The 17,254-nt window shown below is 40.4% G+C and overlaps 1 protein-coding gene across 10 annotated transcripts in view; it reads left to right on the top strand.

Annotated features, from left to right (window-relative positions):
* Dock10 (dedicator of cytokinesis 10) overlaps nucleotides 1–17,254 on the top strand; it is a 258,799-nt gene that overhangs the window by 183,241 nt on the left and 58,304 nt on the right. For all 10 annotated transcript variants that reach the window (XM_085838639.1, XM_021165780.2, XM_085838674.1 and 7 more), the window contains exons 19-27: nucleotides 561–653; nucleotides 3,799–3,922; nucleotides 4,110–4,231; nucleotides 4,590–4,676; nucleotides 5,275–5,367; nucleotides 5,821–5,939; nucleotides 9,192–9,261; nucleotides 12,538–12,651; nucleotides 14,300–14,371. In XM_085838639.1, the coding sequence (XP_085694765.1) occupies nucleotides 561–653; nucleotides 3,799–3,922; nucleotides 4,110–4,231; nucleotides 4,590–4,676; nucleotides 5,275–5,367; nucleotides 5,821–5,939; nucleotides 9,192–9,261; nucleotides 12,538–12,651; nucleotides 14,300–14,371 (894 nt within the window). The remainder of the gene's footprint in view (nucleotides 1–560; nucleotides 654–3,798; nucleotides 3,923–4,109; nucleotides 4,232–4,589; nucleotides 4,677–5,274; nucleotides 5,368–5,820; nucleotides 5,940–9,191; nucleotides 9,262–12,537; nucleotides 12,652–14,299; nucleotides 14,372–17,254) is intronic.

The following is a 17,254-nucleotide window of genomic DNA, read 5'->3' as shown; positions in this document are numbered from 1 at the left end:
GGTGTTACCACATGTAAGACTAGAAGAGGGCTTTGATTTCCAGGCATGTGTGCCATCTCACCTGTATGATTCACGAAAGCCTATCCAGTTCCCTGGTTTCATCAGAGGCTATGTTAGAATATCAAGAGCCGGGTCTCTCCCACCCCTTCCACTTTCATGAGGACGAGTTGGTTTGAATGAAACTGGAATCTAGCCAAGCCTTAGGACCTTAACTCTAGACAAGAGTTGGTTCCATGGTCCCCAACAGGAAGTCATCCTTCAGGGATCTGACTTGAACATTAACTCATATTTATGATAGTCAAAAGTCATATAGCAAGTTGATTCACTATTTTACCCTAGTGCCATACCTGTAAGATGAATAAAGGGTTTAGGTGTTCTTTGGCGTCCCATTGCATAGTACATACAGGACAATGTACCCATAAAGTTCAAAGTTAACTGGATGTCATCCTGGGAAGTAAATCACAAAGTGTGCCTTAGTACTGGAATTGGGAACCGAAGAGTTGATTGTTTTGAATATTTTCAGGCACTCACAGTTGTTTCCCTCCTAACCTTCTAAACAGTGTATTTATGGGAAACCTGGAGGGCCCCTCTTCACTTCCTCTGCCTACACAGCTGTGCTGCACCATTCTCAAAATCCAGATTTCTCCGATGAGGTAAGTATCGGGCCCCCATTGCCTCTGCCTAAAGCTCCTGGGTGAGTAGGTCAGGGAAACCTTGTCTAGACCACATCTCAGATTGAGAACAGTTGTGTCACTTCCCAAGACTGTCAAGTGACAGTTGCTACTATGACACTGACTGATCATGATCCTGCTTTATGTTTCAAATTCCCCCATTGAATACAAGACTGATCTTCAAAAAGGGATGGTTTTATTTTATTTTTTCCAAGGAAGACTAAATTTTCTCATTTACTTTATGCGTGACTTTATTAGAGAGCGTTACCAGTTGGTGGCAGCATATAGTGTTATAGCAGGAAGACTAGATGTTTTGAATCAATACTATTGCTCACTATGTGAACATCACTGGGCTCGGTCCTCTCACCTCATGGTTAGAATTGTGACTTGTCCTGGAAAACTTAACACTCTTATTAAGCACTAAGAATGCATGATCTCCTCCATAGCCTTGCATTAACTCTGCCATAGCCTTGAGAATTATGTACTCTTATCACCTCCTGTTATATAGAGGAGGGCTCTGTGGCTCAGAGGAACCAGGGTTGTGTTACTACTAAGTAACAGTCAGCATTCAAACCAAGCCACATAACTCCAGATAGAAGCCTCCCCACTTCTTATAAGTCATAACTAACATCACTAGGCTAGTGGTAAATTGTTTCACATATATTAGCTATGTTATAAATAGCCCATGACAAGTTTTAGTGATTAACCCCAGCTGCTACCATAAGGCAAAGATCTGAACTACTTCAACCAACTAGCATATTATATGAATTCCTTGATCAATGTTGTAACAAATAGCATCCATTAGTTGCTTAATACAGTGCATACCATTTACAGCTCCAGTGGTCAGAGATTTGAATTGGCTGTCATATGAGCATCACTAAGGCAGTGTGTCTTCTAAAATTTCTAGAGGAAGATCTGTTTCCTTACCTCTTGCAGCCTCTAAACATCACCTAGAACCTTGGTTTGTAACTCCGTTCCTGCCTACCTTTATAAGAACCATGCTGGGACCAGAAATGTTGATGGAGTATTCCCCTCACTTATGTTAAGCCCTAAATCCTATTCCTAGCACCACATACAACTAGGTGTAGTGATCACAGTCCTTGGGAAGTAGAGGTAGGAGAATCATAAACTTAAGATAAATCTTTGTTATCTAGAGACTTTGGGGCCATGATGAGGCACCTTTATAAAAAGGTGGGGCCCTTTATAAAAAGGAAGAGAGAGAAAAAAAAAGAAAGAGAGAGAGAAAGAAGAAGAAGGAGGAGGAGGAGGAGGAGGAGGAGAAGGAGAAGGAGAAGGAGAAGAAGAAGAAGAAGAAGAAGAAGAAGAAGAAGAAGAAGAAGAAGAAGAAGAAGAAGAAGAAGAAGAAGAAGAAGAAAGGGAAGGAAGGAAGGAAGGAAGGAAGGAAGAGACAGGAAGGAAAGGAGGGAGGGAGGGAGAGAGGGAAAGGAAGGAAGGAAAGACAGACAGACAAAAGACTTTCTCTGACCACATTGTACCCACTTGCAATATCTGGTATAATTCCATGGTCCCCACCTAAGTTACATCTTTGAACTCCTCTTTACCATGCACAGTCACATTAATGGGCTCTGGATATTAGAACACAGAGCCATTCTCTGACTACCACCCCATTTTACCCATTTGTTATTTTCAAACTAATTAACAGAATTCTCTGGCCTTACCTTCAACCTCCATCTCCACTTAATGCTCTCATTTTCTCTCCATCAATCCAGGTCAGGAGATTAAAAAGAAGCTAAGGGAAAGAGTTATTATCAAATTACAAAATAGCTACCATATTGATTGACCTTTTGACAAAACACTTGTGAAAGATGCATTTTCAGTAGATGTAAAAATTTCATAAATTAGTGTTCTTGGTGTCTCAATGCTGTTAAATCTGGCTTTTGATCATTTTTATCTTCTTGTATTTCCTGGAATCTCACAAAATCTATGAGCTTTCCACATGACTAGATTATTAATCACTTAGTGGTCTCCGAAGCACAGATTTAATACTAAGGTTTTATTTTCTTGATTACAGGAAAAATGATTCCATTAACTTTAAAATGGGTATAAATTATCCAGTGCATTGTTATAATATAATATAACTGCAGGATTTTTTTAAGTGAGGGATTGTGAAAGCTAGTTTTATGTCAACTTGACACAAGCTAGAGTCTTTTTAGAAGAACGGCCCTTAACTGAAAAAATGCCCCCACCAGATTTGCCTGTGGGATAGCCTATAGTACTTTTACTATTATTATTATTACTGTTGTTGTTAAATGATGCGGGAGAACCAGATCACAATGGGCAGGGCTTACCCTAGGCTGGACATTCTGGGAACTGAAAGAAAGCAGTCTGAGGAAGCCAGTGAGCAGGACTACTCCATGGTTCATGCTTCAGCTCCTGCCTCCGGGTTCGCGCCTTCCTTGAGTTTCTACCTGTCTTTCTTTGCTAATGGAAAGACAGCAAAGTAGAACTGTAAGCTTAAATAAGCGCATTCCTGCGCAAAGTGGTTTTGGTTGTGATGTTTCATCACAGCAATAGAAACCTCAGGACAAGGATACTTTTGTTACTATTTGCTGAAATTCTTAAGTACATTGATTGCTATGTAATCTCCAGGTTGGTTAAGAAGAAAGAAGCTTCCTAGTGCTCCGCTTATTATTATGTGTTTTGAAATGTTTATTGGCTTTTGTAACAACTTTAATACACTGATATAAATAATGTATCAGCTTATAAATCATCTAAGTCCAGGGATCCTTAACCTTTGTCATATACCAGAATTGTCTGGAAGACTCACTGACTCGCAGCACTCAGATTGGGATACTCAGCTTGTCTGGGATAGGCCTGAGAGTTTATGGTTCCAGGTGATACCAATGTTACCATTGCAGGGACCACACTTTGTAACCTATGGTCCTAAATCCTTTCTTAAGCAGAATGAGAGCAACTAGCTAAATGCACACAACATCTATTTAATAATCTATAGGTATTGGTTGTAGCTTGACTTCACTATTCTCAGAACAACTTAGTGACTCACATAAAGCTAAGGGCAGGCTACTCTTCATTAAGGCCGTTGTCTTATACTGTTGTTACACAGATGATTTTAATCTCAATCCAAATGTGATGCCTTTCATTTCAGGTGAAAATTGAGCTACCAACACAACTCCATGGAAAACATCACCTTTTGTTCTCCTTTTACCACATCACATGTGACATCAATGCCAAAGCCAATGCGAAAAAGAAAGAGGCTTTGGAGACATCAGGTACTTACAAGAAGTGACCTGAAGTAGGTCAGGGTGACATGTGTTTAACTTGAGTTGGAGACCATTTTTAAAAGATGCAGTGTATTGATTCTTAAATGAGTTAATGTTTAGAGTGACAGATGCATATTTGTACTTCTTAATGCAGAGGTGTGTGTTCAAAAGTTTTCCCCCTGCTGTTTCTTTGCAGTGGGCTATGCATGGCTTCCTCTGATGAAACATGATCAAATAGCTTCTCAGGAGTACAACATCCCAATAGCAACAACCCTGCCTCCTAATTATTTAAGCATTCAAGATCCTACAAGTGCAAAGGTATTGAGTAGTGTATGATTTACAAGAAAAGTATTTTAAAAATCAACCATGAAAATGGTTATCTTTTTTTTTCTCTGCTATTTAAACTAACATGATAGCATGTCCATTGTACTTATGAAGTGAATGGACAATAATACAACTCTTATTTTATTTATGGCCACTAAAAATGAACCATTAAAAAATGGACTCCATGGAAATATATCATGCTCATCTCCCAAACCTCTGAACGAATCTGCACATTTTCTCATCTCTAGAGCATTGGAGCAGTGATGGCTCAGAACATCAAATTAACATAAACCAAATAGCTTGGTTCCTTTATCTCAATTTGTCAGTGATAGTGGCAAACTCTTTCTTGCAGCATGGTGGAAGTGACATTAAATGGGTCGATGGTGGCAAACCGCTTTTCAAAGTGTCCACATTTGTTGTATCAACAGTGAACACTCAGGTGAGTACCATTACAGAAGAAAAATGAGAAGCAGGCCAGGCAGAGAGGGAGGAAGGAAGAGAAGGAGGGAGGGAATGGAGGGGAGGGAGGGAGGGAAGGAAGGGAGGGGATAAATGGGAGGGATGAAGAGGAGGGAGGGAAGGAAGGAAGCAGGCAGAGAGGGAAGGAGGGAGGGAGAGGAGGGAAGGAAGGAAACAGACAAGGAGAGAGGGAGGGAGAAAGGGAGGAAGAGAAGGAGGGAGGTAGGTAAGGAGGGAGAGGAAGAGGTAAGAAGGCAGGGAGGGAGGAAGGAAACAGGGAGAGAAGGGGGGAGAAAGGGAAGAAGAGGGGGAGGGAGGGAGGATAGAACCCAGCCATCCACAGGATGCCATGCCCTTGCCAGGACGATTTGACCAAAAGAGAGAAGGGAATAGTGAATAGGAGATGAGTTTGTATTCATCCAGAGTGCTGTAGTTCAGATGGGACCTTTAGATGACCCCTCTGTCTATGGAAGAGGGCTCTAATGACTGATTTCATGAGGAGACACTTCTGACAAGTGCTTGTCGCTGGCACTGAGTTTGTGTGCCATCGAAAATTAACACGTCTTTTGCCTTAACAGGACCCACATGTAAATGCATTTTTCCGTCAGTGCCAAAAAAGAGAAAAAGACATGTCTCAATCACCTACCTCCAGCTTTGTCCGTGCCTGTAAGGTAACATGCCATGCAGATTCATTGCAGATTCAGGCCCGCCCATTCAGTGGTTTCCAGGATAAAAAGCAGGCAAAGAAAACCGATTTCCCACTAAATAGCAAGCTAAGATGTGTTTACTATTCAGACCTTTCAAAGACCTTACATTTCAGGGAGCAAATTATTTTTACTTCATAGTTTCTACATGAAACTATGTTCATATGAAAAGGAAGAGAGGCAAAGATCAGCTTTTTATCCAAAGCAAAAATACTTGAAAATTAGTATATATTTACCATTGCTAATTAAGCAGAGACTCCCTTCAACATGACCTACACCTTCTGCCAAGGTGAAGCAGGGAAGCCACAGGCCAGATGAGGGGGGGGGCTAAGGTGATCACATCACACTCCTGAAAACACCTGCGGACTGTGCTGGACTGCCCCTTCTGTTTATCTGTTTCCTCCCATCATCTCACTGCAGAACTTGCTAAATGTGGACAAGATCCACTCCATCATGAGTTTCCTGCCTATCATCTTGAACCAGCTCTTCAAAATTCTAGTGCAGAACGAGGAAGATGAAATTACTGCGACCGTCACCAGGTATCCATAGCAACACTGGGGGGACAGAGCAGGTAGCTTTTGGTCTCACAGAACCCTGATGACATGATTCCAACTAGATGGCCACATATGTGTGAACATGTTTTTCAGATTTAAGCAAGTCCTTATTTTGTGGTCCCTATCTATTATCATTAGTGGAGTGCTAAATGTTTTTCTTTTGTGTTTTTAAATATTTAATTTTGAGATAATTGTAGATTCATGAGCCATTGAAAGGAATAATATGGAGAGAATATGTGTCCTTGTTACTTATTCTCCCACACTGGCAACACACACACACACACATGCACACATACATATCCCTATCTGTGTATATACAAAATTATGTAACACATAATCACTTGGCATTGGCTTTTTAACTCATCACAAAAGAAGATTCAGGCTGTCTCTCTGTGAAGAGGCCATTTCTTTTCATGACTAAGTAGTATCCCATACAAATTGTACCACAGTATGATTAAGGATTCATTTGTTGATAGATGTCTGAACTTTTTCTCCATTTGAGGGCTCTACTGAATAAAGTCACTATAAGTATTCATATATAATGCTATATAAACATAGTCCTAATACTTTACTTCTGACATAAATCCATAGTAATGCAATGGCTGTACAACTCATTACCTGAGTGCTGGATATTTTCTTTTTAGAAATTGCCAGCCGGGTGTGGTGGCACATGCCTTTAATCCCAGCACTCAGAGGATTTCTGAGTTCGAGGCTAGCCTGGTCTAGAGTGAGTTCCAGGATAGCCAGGGCTACACAGAGAAACCCTGTCTCGAAAAACCAAAAAAAAAAAAAAAAAAAAAAAATCGAAAAACCAAAAGAAAAAAAAAATTGCCAGAATATTTACCAGAATAGTTGTATCATTTTATAATCCCACAGAAGTTTATAATTTCATTGTTTTCTTTCTTTTGTGTTAAATTTGGTCACACAATACTCATCCAGATATCACTCATGAGTCTAGTCATGAACTCAGAATTTTGCATTTATATTGTGGTTTTTTTTTTTTTTGGTTTTTTGAGACAGGGTTTCTCTGTATAGCCCTGGCTATCCTGGCACTCACTTTGTAGACCAGGCTGGCCTTGAACTAAGAAATCCGCCTGCCTCTGCCTCCTGAGTGCTGGGATTAAAGGCATGAGCCACCATGCCCGGCTGGTGAGATGGCTCAGTGGGTAAGAGCACCCAACTGCTCTTCCGAAGGTCCAGAGTTCAAATCCCAGCAACCACATGGTGACTCACAACCATCCGTAACGAGATCTGGCGCCCTCTTCTGGAGTGTCTGAAGACAGCTACAATGTACTTACATGTAATAAAAAAAAAATTTATACTGTTTTTAATTAATAATTTAATCTTATATTTGTTTCAAAATGACCATAACATTATGGAAAAAAATCAGAGCTACTATTGAAATGTTTACTGTATCTCCACTGCTCAGTTAGATAGATAGACATGTAGATATAAATATACATGTGTTATATACATATATCTCTGTGTGTATATCTATACATATAAACAAATATCTATATCTATAACTATATATGTATATGTATGTCTACATATACATATATATATGTATATATATGTGTATATATATATATATATATATATATATATATATTTACAATGAAGGCTTTTAGCCTTGTTTATGACAAAAACCCCTGAGGTTCTAAGAAATTTTTTTTGTTTGATTTTTTTGGTTTTTTGGTTTTTTTTTTACATTCTTTTTTTTTAATTAGGTATTTTCCTCATTTAAATTTCCAATGCTATCCAAAAAGTCCCCAATACACTCCCCTACCCCTACCCACCCACTCCCACTTTTTGGCCCTGGCGTTCCCCTGTACTGGGGCATATAAAGTTTGCAAGTCCAATGGGCCTCTCTTTCCAGTGATGGCCGACTAGGCCATCTTTTGATACATATGCAGCTAGAGTCAAGAGCTCTGGGGTACTGGTTAGTTCATAATGTTGTTCCAACTATAGGGTGGCAGATCCCTTTAGCTCCTTGGGTACTTTCTCTAGCTCCTCCATTGGGGGCCCTGTGATCCATCCAATAGCTGACTGTGAGCATCCACTTCTGTGTTTGCTAGGCTCCGGCATTGTCTCACAAGAGACAGCTATATCTGGGTCCTTTCAGCAAAATCTTGCTAGTGTACGCAATGGTGTCAGCGTTTGGAAGCTGATTATGGGATGGATCCCTGGATATGGCAGTCTTTAAATGGTCCATCCTTTTGTCACAGCTCCAAACGTTATCTCTGTAACTCTTTCCATGGGTGTTTTGTTCCCAATTCTAAGAAGGGGCACAGTGTCCACACTTTGGTCTTCGTTCTTCTTGGGTTTCATGCGTTTAACAAATTGTATCTTATATCTTGGGTATCCTAAGTTTTTGGATACATATATACATATATACAAATATCTATATCTACAACTATATATGTATATGTATATCTACATATGTATATATATATATTTTTTTTTTCTTACAATGAAGGCTTTTAGCCTTGTTTATGACAAAAACCCCTGAGGTTGGTTCTAAGAAATTAAAAAAAAAAATCACTATCAGTTCCACAAACCTCCAGTTCCGGACCCAGATTAAAAATCCCAAATTGTGCCATCAAGTAATGTCCCTTTCAGCTGAATCTGTATGTCGATGTTGACAAGATTTTTAATATTGCAGCCTCTAGCTCTGTTGTACTTTCTGAGATTGCCCAAAGCTCTCCAACCATGCAGCAACTGTTCATGTTAATATGAAAAAGTATCAATGTACTGCTGCTACAAGAAACTCTAGCCCAGCTAATGAGGGAGATATCCAGCTTAACCTAATCTTTTTTTCCAAAAATAGGTCTTCTGCTCTCAGGTTGGAAGATGAGTCCTTTTTAATGGAATATGACCATTAATCAGAGCCTAATTGGGTACTTAAAAATGATCCCTTTTCCAGGAAGACAATGTCAGCAAGTGCAGAGACCACATGTGGTTCATGCAGCTCAGACAAAATGTCTCCAGATATTGCATGCTAAGACCTTAGTCCTTGGAATGTTTCTGGTTGGAAATGGCTCCCCGGTGATAGAAATATATCAAGTGCCCTCTATTGGGGAGTGAAGAAGGAATGAAAAGAGAATGAAGTGACTGGTTCACTCACCTGTCCACTCACCCCTTCATGAAATACCCCATTTCCAAGCATTCTAATGTGAAGATAAAGTGCTGTCTGCATACCTTCAGCTAAGTCACTGAACATCCATGCTTTTCCAGGGTTCTGGCTGACATTGTGGCCAAGTGTCATGAGGAGCAACTAGACCATTCTGTCCAGTCATACATTAAGGTAAGGAGTCATGATTAGGGCCCTGATCATATCCCCTGTGCTGTGTGGCTTGTCTCATTTCCTGTCTGCACCAAGTGAGAGGTTCTCACCCTGACATTTGATGGCGACCCACCACAGTCAGAACACAAGTTCACTTTAGTAGAATTCCATTTCCTTTAATTGGTGGGCTAACTATATAAATGTTTAAATGCAAAACTCCTATGTGCATGTGTGATATGGGACTGGTGGAAAGAAAAGAACAAAGGAGAAAGCTAAAACAGTGCTCCTTTGAAGTTGACATTGGAAATATATGAAATCTCTGGGCTAATGAAGGAAGACTTCTCTGGGTTTGTTGAATGCTTTATGTTTCTTCTGCAATGTTTTCTTAGCTCTTTTTATTGTTTTTCTCAGGCATTATTTCATTTCCCCAGTTACTGTATATTTGTACCTGCTTCTGGTATGTTGAGTCCTTTATCTTCTGTCATGAACCATTTGACCATCTCATTGGTGTGCACTGCTTCCTCAGTGTTCCTTATCAAGTGTTCACTTGGAAGTGTTCTCTTCTCATTTTCAGTTGGCTGGGAATTGGTGCCAGTGAACTTGGGATGATGTTTGTACTCTGATAGCTCTGCTCCAAACATCCTTCCACTGAATGTACAGAAGCAACCCAATCCAGAGGCAAAGACAAGCATTCTAAATTACATTATAAGACATACAAAACCTACAGTCCTATTTTGTCCACACAGATGAGGCCTTCAGAGTTGTTGACTTTTAACGGAATTGCATTCAAGTCATACATGGTGATAAACATAGACTTGTGCATTCTAAATGTCTAGAAATACAACTGGAGAAGAACTGGGGCCCTTTGTGTTAGAAACCTCTTTTAACAATAACTGGCATGGTAAAAATGTTGCTTTCAGAAGTACCGAGTAATCCCATTCTAGAATGAACCACTCTGAGATTCTACCTGCAAGGCTTTCTATTTATGTATATTCTGCCAGAAATGTTGGATGTCTTCCTCAAGCACCAAACCATGGGTGTGTGCCCCTCATTAAAATAGCCTGATTCCTGGAAATAGTCATTTCCCAGCAACTTCACTGAGATATAGTTTTACCTGCTAGGACCTCAACTTCAGTTGCGAATTCCACCTACAAATACACTATAGTTTACTCTCTGTTTAAGAGAGAGGCACCACTTTGCAGGTGAATTGATGTATGCATTTATTTGCCAGTGGAATTATCTGTAGAGAGCTTATCTTCTTCATGCTTACCCTAGCTTTCTGTTTCAATCCACAAAGAGACCATATAGAATAAAATGATTCCTTGAATCCTGTACTTCATTCTGGGAACTCTTATTTCAAGGGTAGGGTCAATATCTCATTCAAATGGAGTTGTTTAGAAATATATTAAGAACTTCAGCTGTTGTGGCTACTTCTACCATCACCAAGCCAGATACCTGTGAGAACCTCAGATGCTCAGACTCTTACTCTGTGGTCCTCTTGGAAATGTATCTTAGTATGGGCTTCATTCCCAACCAGGAAAACAGGAAATATCTTGGCAGGATTGTCTCAGTCTGCAAAAACAGAAGAGGGGTGGCTTATCTCTTTTGTTCTAAAGTAGTTCAACTCCAGAAATAGTCATACATGAAAGACCAGTTTGATGATTCCTAAGGATGTTTTAGACTTTATTTTCAATTAAACAAATGCTTTCTAGTAAATACAACTACTCCAGAAAAATCCCTAACCTAAGAGATGAGAGACTAGAGTCTAAGCAGTGACAGATCCTGATGAGTGGGCTACAAAAGGAAGTGGCTAGAAAGCATCAGGAAGCTCAGTTTTCTCCTCTCATACATGAAAGGACACAGACCAGATGAGGCTCCGGCCCTGTGGTTCTGCGAGCAGACCCCTGCTGAGTTAAATGGTTAACAAGCTGACCTAGAGCTCAGAGTCTGAATTTATTCTTACCATAGATGTGGGGAGGCATTTAACATAAAGATTTATACTAAGTCCCACGCCAAGGAATACTGTTTAAAGAAAAAAAAACTGGTGGGCTGATTCCAAGACATGCTTGTATATCCTCCGGTGGTGTAATAGTCAATGCAATTTATATTTATTCACAAGTAAACGAAACACCATTTCAAGTTCAGTGGTACTGATGACTCACTCCATTCACAATATCAAACTGCACAGATACGCCATGTCCTTTTCCAAGATGTGCATCCAAGTCGATTTAATGAAATGCCATGCTTCACGGGGGTTTGTAGCACTGTCAATTCTGAAAATCGGGTTTACAATGTAAGAATATTCAATTTCCAGTTGGAATGAATTACCCTTCAGGCTAAATAACTGCATTTAGTCACACAGTGGGTGGTGAGTTCGTCTGCATACGAAGCACAATGCTTAAAGGAAAATAATCACCTTAGTTGTAGCCGGTTTTATAAATCTGTTGGCTTTTTGTCTCTCCTTTGAGAAGAGCTTCAAACCTCGGGCCATATGATGGTGCAGATGGGCTTGAAAGTCCCAAGAAAAGGTTAGAGATCCTAAAGGAAATGTACCAGTTTCTGGCCTACCTTCCCTTTCAGCTGTAGTCCATTCTAAAGTGTGACTATCACAAAGGCCATACCTTTTCTTGAGTCAAACCCAACTCCTAAACAAACTACTGTAATTCAGTATGAAGCATTTTATGTTTTGAAATGTGTGTGTTGATATATGTGGGTCCTTAAAGTATATGAAGAAATAAAGAAAAGTATCACACTATGATTCTTGGAGAGAAGGCTAAAAAGTAGACAGCATTTGTTATCTTACTGATGGCTGATGTGTATCAACCTCTCCATAGTTGTGTCTAGCACAGGATGGTAGAACCTGGGCTTGTGGGGGACTCACCTCCTCACCTCTGGAAAGGACCTGCTCCCCCACTTGGCTATTTGAGTGGGTACTCTACCCTTTCAGGATGAAGAATTGCTACCATGCCACCCATTGCCAGTGGAAGGAAAGAGAAGGGGAGAGTATCCTAAGTAGGTGTGTCCAAGCCCTCCATGAACCTGCCCAGTGGTTCTCTGGCCCTTTCTCTTGATTTCTACAAAAAGAATTCCAAGAAGAGCTTAGGTGAGCAAGGCCCTACTTCTGCAAAGACCCCAACTAGGAGCAAGTGTGTCCTCTCTTATATCATCAGGCCTCTACTGACTCCATGACAAAAGTAGACACAAGCAGTTGATTATGAGAAATGAATTATTTCGTAGGATAATCTTTGAAACTTTTTACAGGTAATTAACCTTTTCTACTCTTTGGGTTTTCTTCAGTTTGTATTCAAGACCAGGTCCTACAAAGAGAGAACAATACATGAGGAACTGGCTAAAAATTTGAGTGATCTTTTGAAGTCCAATGATTCAACGATAGTCAAGCATGTTCTAGAGGTAACTCTCTTCATAAAAGTGGATACGTTTGCAAGCAATGGATGCAGAACTCTGATCACCAGAAGATTATAGGACTCATTGATGTCCACACTTAATTTTCCTTCTAATTTCTGACATAGGTTTCATATCACAGTTTCATTATATTAAATTATCGAGCAAATGGGGAGGTCTATAGCAAGAGAACAGAGAGGAGTGGGTTACAGTCAAGTGCTTTGATCTAAAAGCAAAATGAATTACTATTGAAAAAATCTAAAACATTCACAAACAGTAAGTATAACACATAGCTTGGGCAGCTAGTTACAATAGGAAAATTCTTAGGGAAGGATTGTAATGGTATATTCACAAGCATATTGATAAGCACAGCCAGTTTTGGGTCTCTAATGGAACATGTGTGGGGACATGAAGAAGAGACACAGAGCAGTTAAGAAGAATAAGCATGCTGAGGACAAAAAGTGAGGCTTGTACCTGTACTAAGGGAGGCAGGTGATAATATGGAGAATGGGGCGCTTGAAAAGAAAGCATGAAGAAGGTCAGGGAACTGCCCATGGGGACATTACAGTAGAACACTGCAGGTGAAGAAAAGGCCTTTACTATTCAGTGAGGCTGTAGCACACTGGGACTGGGACAACCAGTGTGCACAAGGATGGGAGGGGTTTAAATGAAGCCAGAGAAACCACAAGTAGCCTGGGATGCTGTGTACCACCGGAGAGAGTAGAGAGTATCTGTTAAATTCAGAAACAAATGGCAAAACATTTGTCAGAATGACTAAAAGTGAAGTTTGGGGTTAGACAGGTGATGGAGATGCCTTGGATCTTCTGTATGCCTTGGATTCTTTAAATAGTCCTGATGGTATGGCCTTCACTTCCAGTATCAAGCAGACACTTTGATTCCTTTAGGGAAGTGACCCATCCACTAAGCCATGACTAGTTCTTTAAAAGGAACATTACTGTCCTCCCCTTCGCCTAAGTCAGTCCCTCAGAATTTAAGGTGAGGTCCCACAGTGGTTACCACAACAATGCACCAGCCAAACACTGGAGGTGGCCCAAATGCCCTCTGGTAGCAGAGCAAACCGGTTCATAGTCGTTGTATATGTGATGTGGTGTTGAGATGTGACTCCATGCTAATGACTCTCCATAAATGAGACTCTAAACATAGTATGTTGAATTTAAAAGGAAGTCTCAGGACACTTGATTTAAAATAGCAATTTTTATGTGGAGTTCAGTAATTTGAAATTAAAATACTTTATTGTATAAATATTGGTGGGAAGATGATCAGCACAAAATAGAGAGCCTGGTGGTGAGCCCGCCACAAAAGCTTCATTTTAGCTTCGTTAAGTGAAACAGAGTATCTCATAAGTCAATTTTCCATGAACAGATGCTCAGAAAGTCATGTCAAGTAAATTGTTGACTTTTTATCATAATTTCTATATTATGAAAAAAGTTGAAGTATAGGATGTGAACTATTACAATTATAACTTTGACAAAGGTTAAGGTAACAGAAAATGCATTTCTTCCCTAGTCCATTTAACTTATTCATATTTATTTTAAGATTGAAAAAAATTGAGTAGCAATATTCTATTGTAAAGCTCATAATTGTCATTATTTTACCATAGATTAATAAATCCTTCATTGTCTCTTCTCTCCTGTAGCATTCTTGGTTCTTCTTTGCCATTATTCTAAAATCAATGGCACAGCACTTGATTGACACAAACAAAATTCAGGTAAGATCATAGGTAATATAGCAATGTAATATCATCCAACAATTAAGCTAATGAACATGTTCTCATTAGTTCCACATTTATTGGCTGTGTAAAACCTTAGCCATTTACATTCGTTGCTTTTTAAGTACAAGAAATGATCACCTATGTTAATAAAGGCTTATTCAGAAACAGATGCCAAGAGAAAAATGACAAATTTAAGATCTATGGAGGAGACTTAACTCCAAAGGACAAATGGGACTAGGAAATACAAGGTAGACAGGTCTGATACCCATGAGAGAAAACGGAAAGGGAGGAGGGCCTGGTTAAAATGAGCCTGGCAGTGAAGAAGCTTTCAGCCTGGCCAATGAGTCATCTGGAAGCAAAGCATGCTCATTGGGGGCATTGTGCTCTGCACAGGTCCTGCTGGTAAGCCTCAGCCCACTCCATCGCTAAATAGAATCAGCCTGGAATACTGTGGTTGAGCCATGAGTGATTAATTAGGTCTTGGATGGGACAGCTTTGTACATGTTTTCCACAAGTTAAAGAAATGTCTGGGCTTCTGCAGTCCACCGTTGTCATGGCACACTGCACACAACCATGAATCTGCTCCTCCACAGCCCCCATTGGCCTCTCAGAAGATGAGGGTTGGTGGGATTAACTCCAACTCCTGCCACAGCAGCTGGCCTCCTCAGAACCATGCCTACCTGAGCTCACCAGCCCCTTCCTCTACAATCTAGGTCTGCTCCCCCTAGCTCACATTGGGAGAAGGCCTTGGTGACCCACCAGAGAGTATGACCCAGACCTTCCTTCCATGGTGCTCTGAATCTCTGATAACCTGACTTGACTGCAGTCAGGGCTGCTGCGTGTCATCACTCACAATCACAGTCAGGCAATGAGGACCAAGGGAATAGCATGAGTTCTCATACATCTACCATTTAGATAAAGCTAGGGAGGGGCTCTAAGACTCTCCCCTTCCCACCAGCATACAGAGGGGTAGAGTCAGAACAGTATTGCATGTGATGAACACAGTAAGGAACACTGACATTGTAGAGGTTAGACAGTGCCAGATTTCTCTCTGCCATCCTTACAAGAACAGCTCCAAACAATAAGTTCCATGCTCAGTGTTGATCCAAATACCCATTTCTTCTATATAATCTTTATACCTGGGACCAGGTAAATGACTTTGAGGTGGTTCTTGAACACACACATGAACATGCACACTCTCATGCAAACACACACACACACACACACACACACACACACACACCATCCATCCATCCATTCATCCATCTAAATGTTACCAGAACTTTAGTCAAGGATCTTCAGACTCTGTACGTATGCACTCTTAACAGGGTACATATGATAGTGATTTGGGTTTCTAGGTAGAAATGCTATATAGATCCTCTGTCCAGTGATGCTTCAAGTATATGACTGTTCCCCTCTCTCTAGCATACCTAGCCTTGGTAAATGTCCATAAGGCCTTGTGGCGAAAAATCGATAGAACCATTGCTGCATACAAGTTACTTAGAGTACAGTTTTTGGAAACTTTCCTCTAACATAGCTTCCTCTTCAATTCATAGGTACTGGATGTAGAAGTTGACTCTAGTCTATATCTCCTTAATGAGATAGACCCCTTCATTTTCCAGTTGTCTGGCCCTAACTCCTTTGTGCGTGTTAGTAACCACCATAGTTCAGCTCCTGCATATTTCATACATCATTATTCAACTCTATGGATCCCTCTGTGTCAAGCTCCTTTGAATGTCCCTCTACCTTTAGCAATTATTATAACCCTCTAGCCACACATATCATGTGGCCTCAGTTACTAGGGTTCATATCCTATGGCTGCTTCTGCTATTACCAGACACAAGATACCATAGAACATCACAGTGATGGTAGTACCAGCATCTTCTTGGTAGCTTGGGGTCGTTGGAATATTCACTGTGATTTCCTGTGCAACTTCAGGTTCTAGTGGGCACAATGGTCTCAGTTAATAGCAATTCCTGCAGGTATACTTTCTTCTATGTCTTTACTCCAGCCTTTATCCTCTACTACAGTGGCTAAGACAATTACAGTTTAACTTCAGGTGACTTATATCCATCTGAAAAACATCAATTTCTATAGAAGGCTACCTATCATTTAATCCTACATGTTTAAAAAATACCTTCTCCTCTATTATTGTAGAGTATGCCCTTTTATACCCTGTCCCTTTCATCAAACAGCCTCAGTGGCCAATATTAAATGACTTTGTGTTACTCTTATAGATGCTACCTAGTTTTCATAGCCAATTATGATATAGTCTCTAGTCTTCCTGTTTAGGCCCAGAAAGCTGTCAGCTTAGGCTTCTCATGAAAGAAGAGATGGGTGAGCTTCCCTAGAGTTTGTCTATTTCCTTACAAAGCCAGGGCTTTGTGGTGTCTTCTCTAGTGAGAGAAGAGCCAACTGTTACAGGAAAATAGGCAACACTATAAACAGTAAAGGTTAAGGACAAAACACAGGGGCATTGAGTCACCAACCAGAAGCTCCTGCCAGGCCCCAGCACTTGCCAGCCATCACCTTGACCTTGGTATGAGGAAATGCTTTGCGGTTCACTCATCTCTGCAGACTGCATGTCTTCACCACAACCTCTACATGTGTGTTTTGCATACATCTGCTATCCAACTTCTAAATATAAGAAAGAGCCTCCTGCCCCAAAGGAAGAGGAAGATCTAACGTGGAGATAAGAATAATTCCTGTCTCTGAATTTTCTAAATTCTACTGTGCCGGGATCAGAAATTTTCTCGATGTTGTAATTCCTGCTCTGTCACTGAAGCACTGGGTAGTAAAAATGACACTTGGCATCTAGATAGGGGCTGGGTTTCTTCAGCTGTACAAGAATGGATTAGACTAAATTCTGCTACAGTTGTA

Source organism: Mus caroli, unplaced genomic scaffold (assembly GCF_978045245.1).
Source record: "Mus caroli unplaced genomic scaffold, Mus_caroli_1 scaffold_1, whole genome shotgun sequence".
NCBI classification, from domain to species: domain Eukaryota; kingdom Metazoa; phylum Chordata; class Mammalia; order Rodentia; family Muridae; genus Mus; species Mus caroli.
The sequence above is the reverse complement of the archived record's forward strand: the minus strand, read 5'-3'. Positions and strand labels throughout refer to the sequence as shown.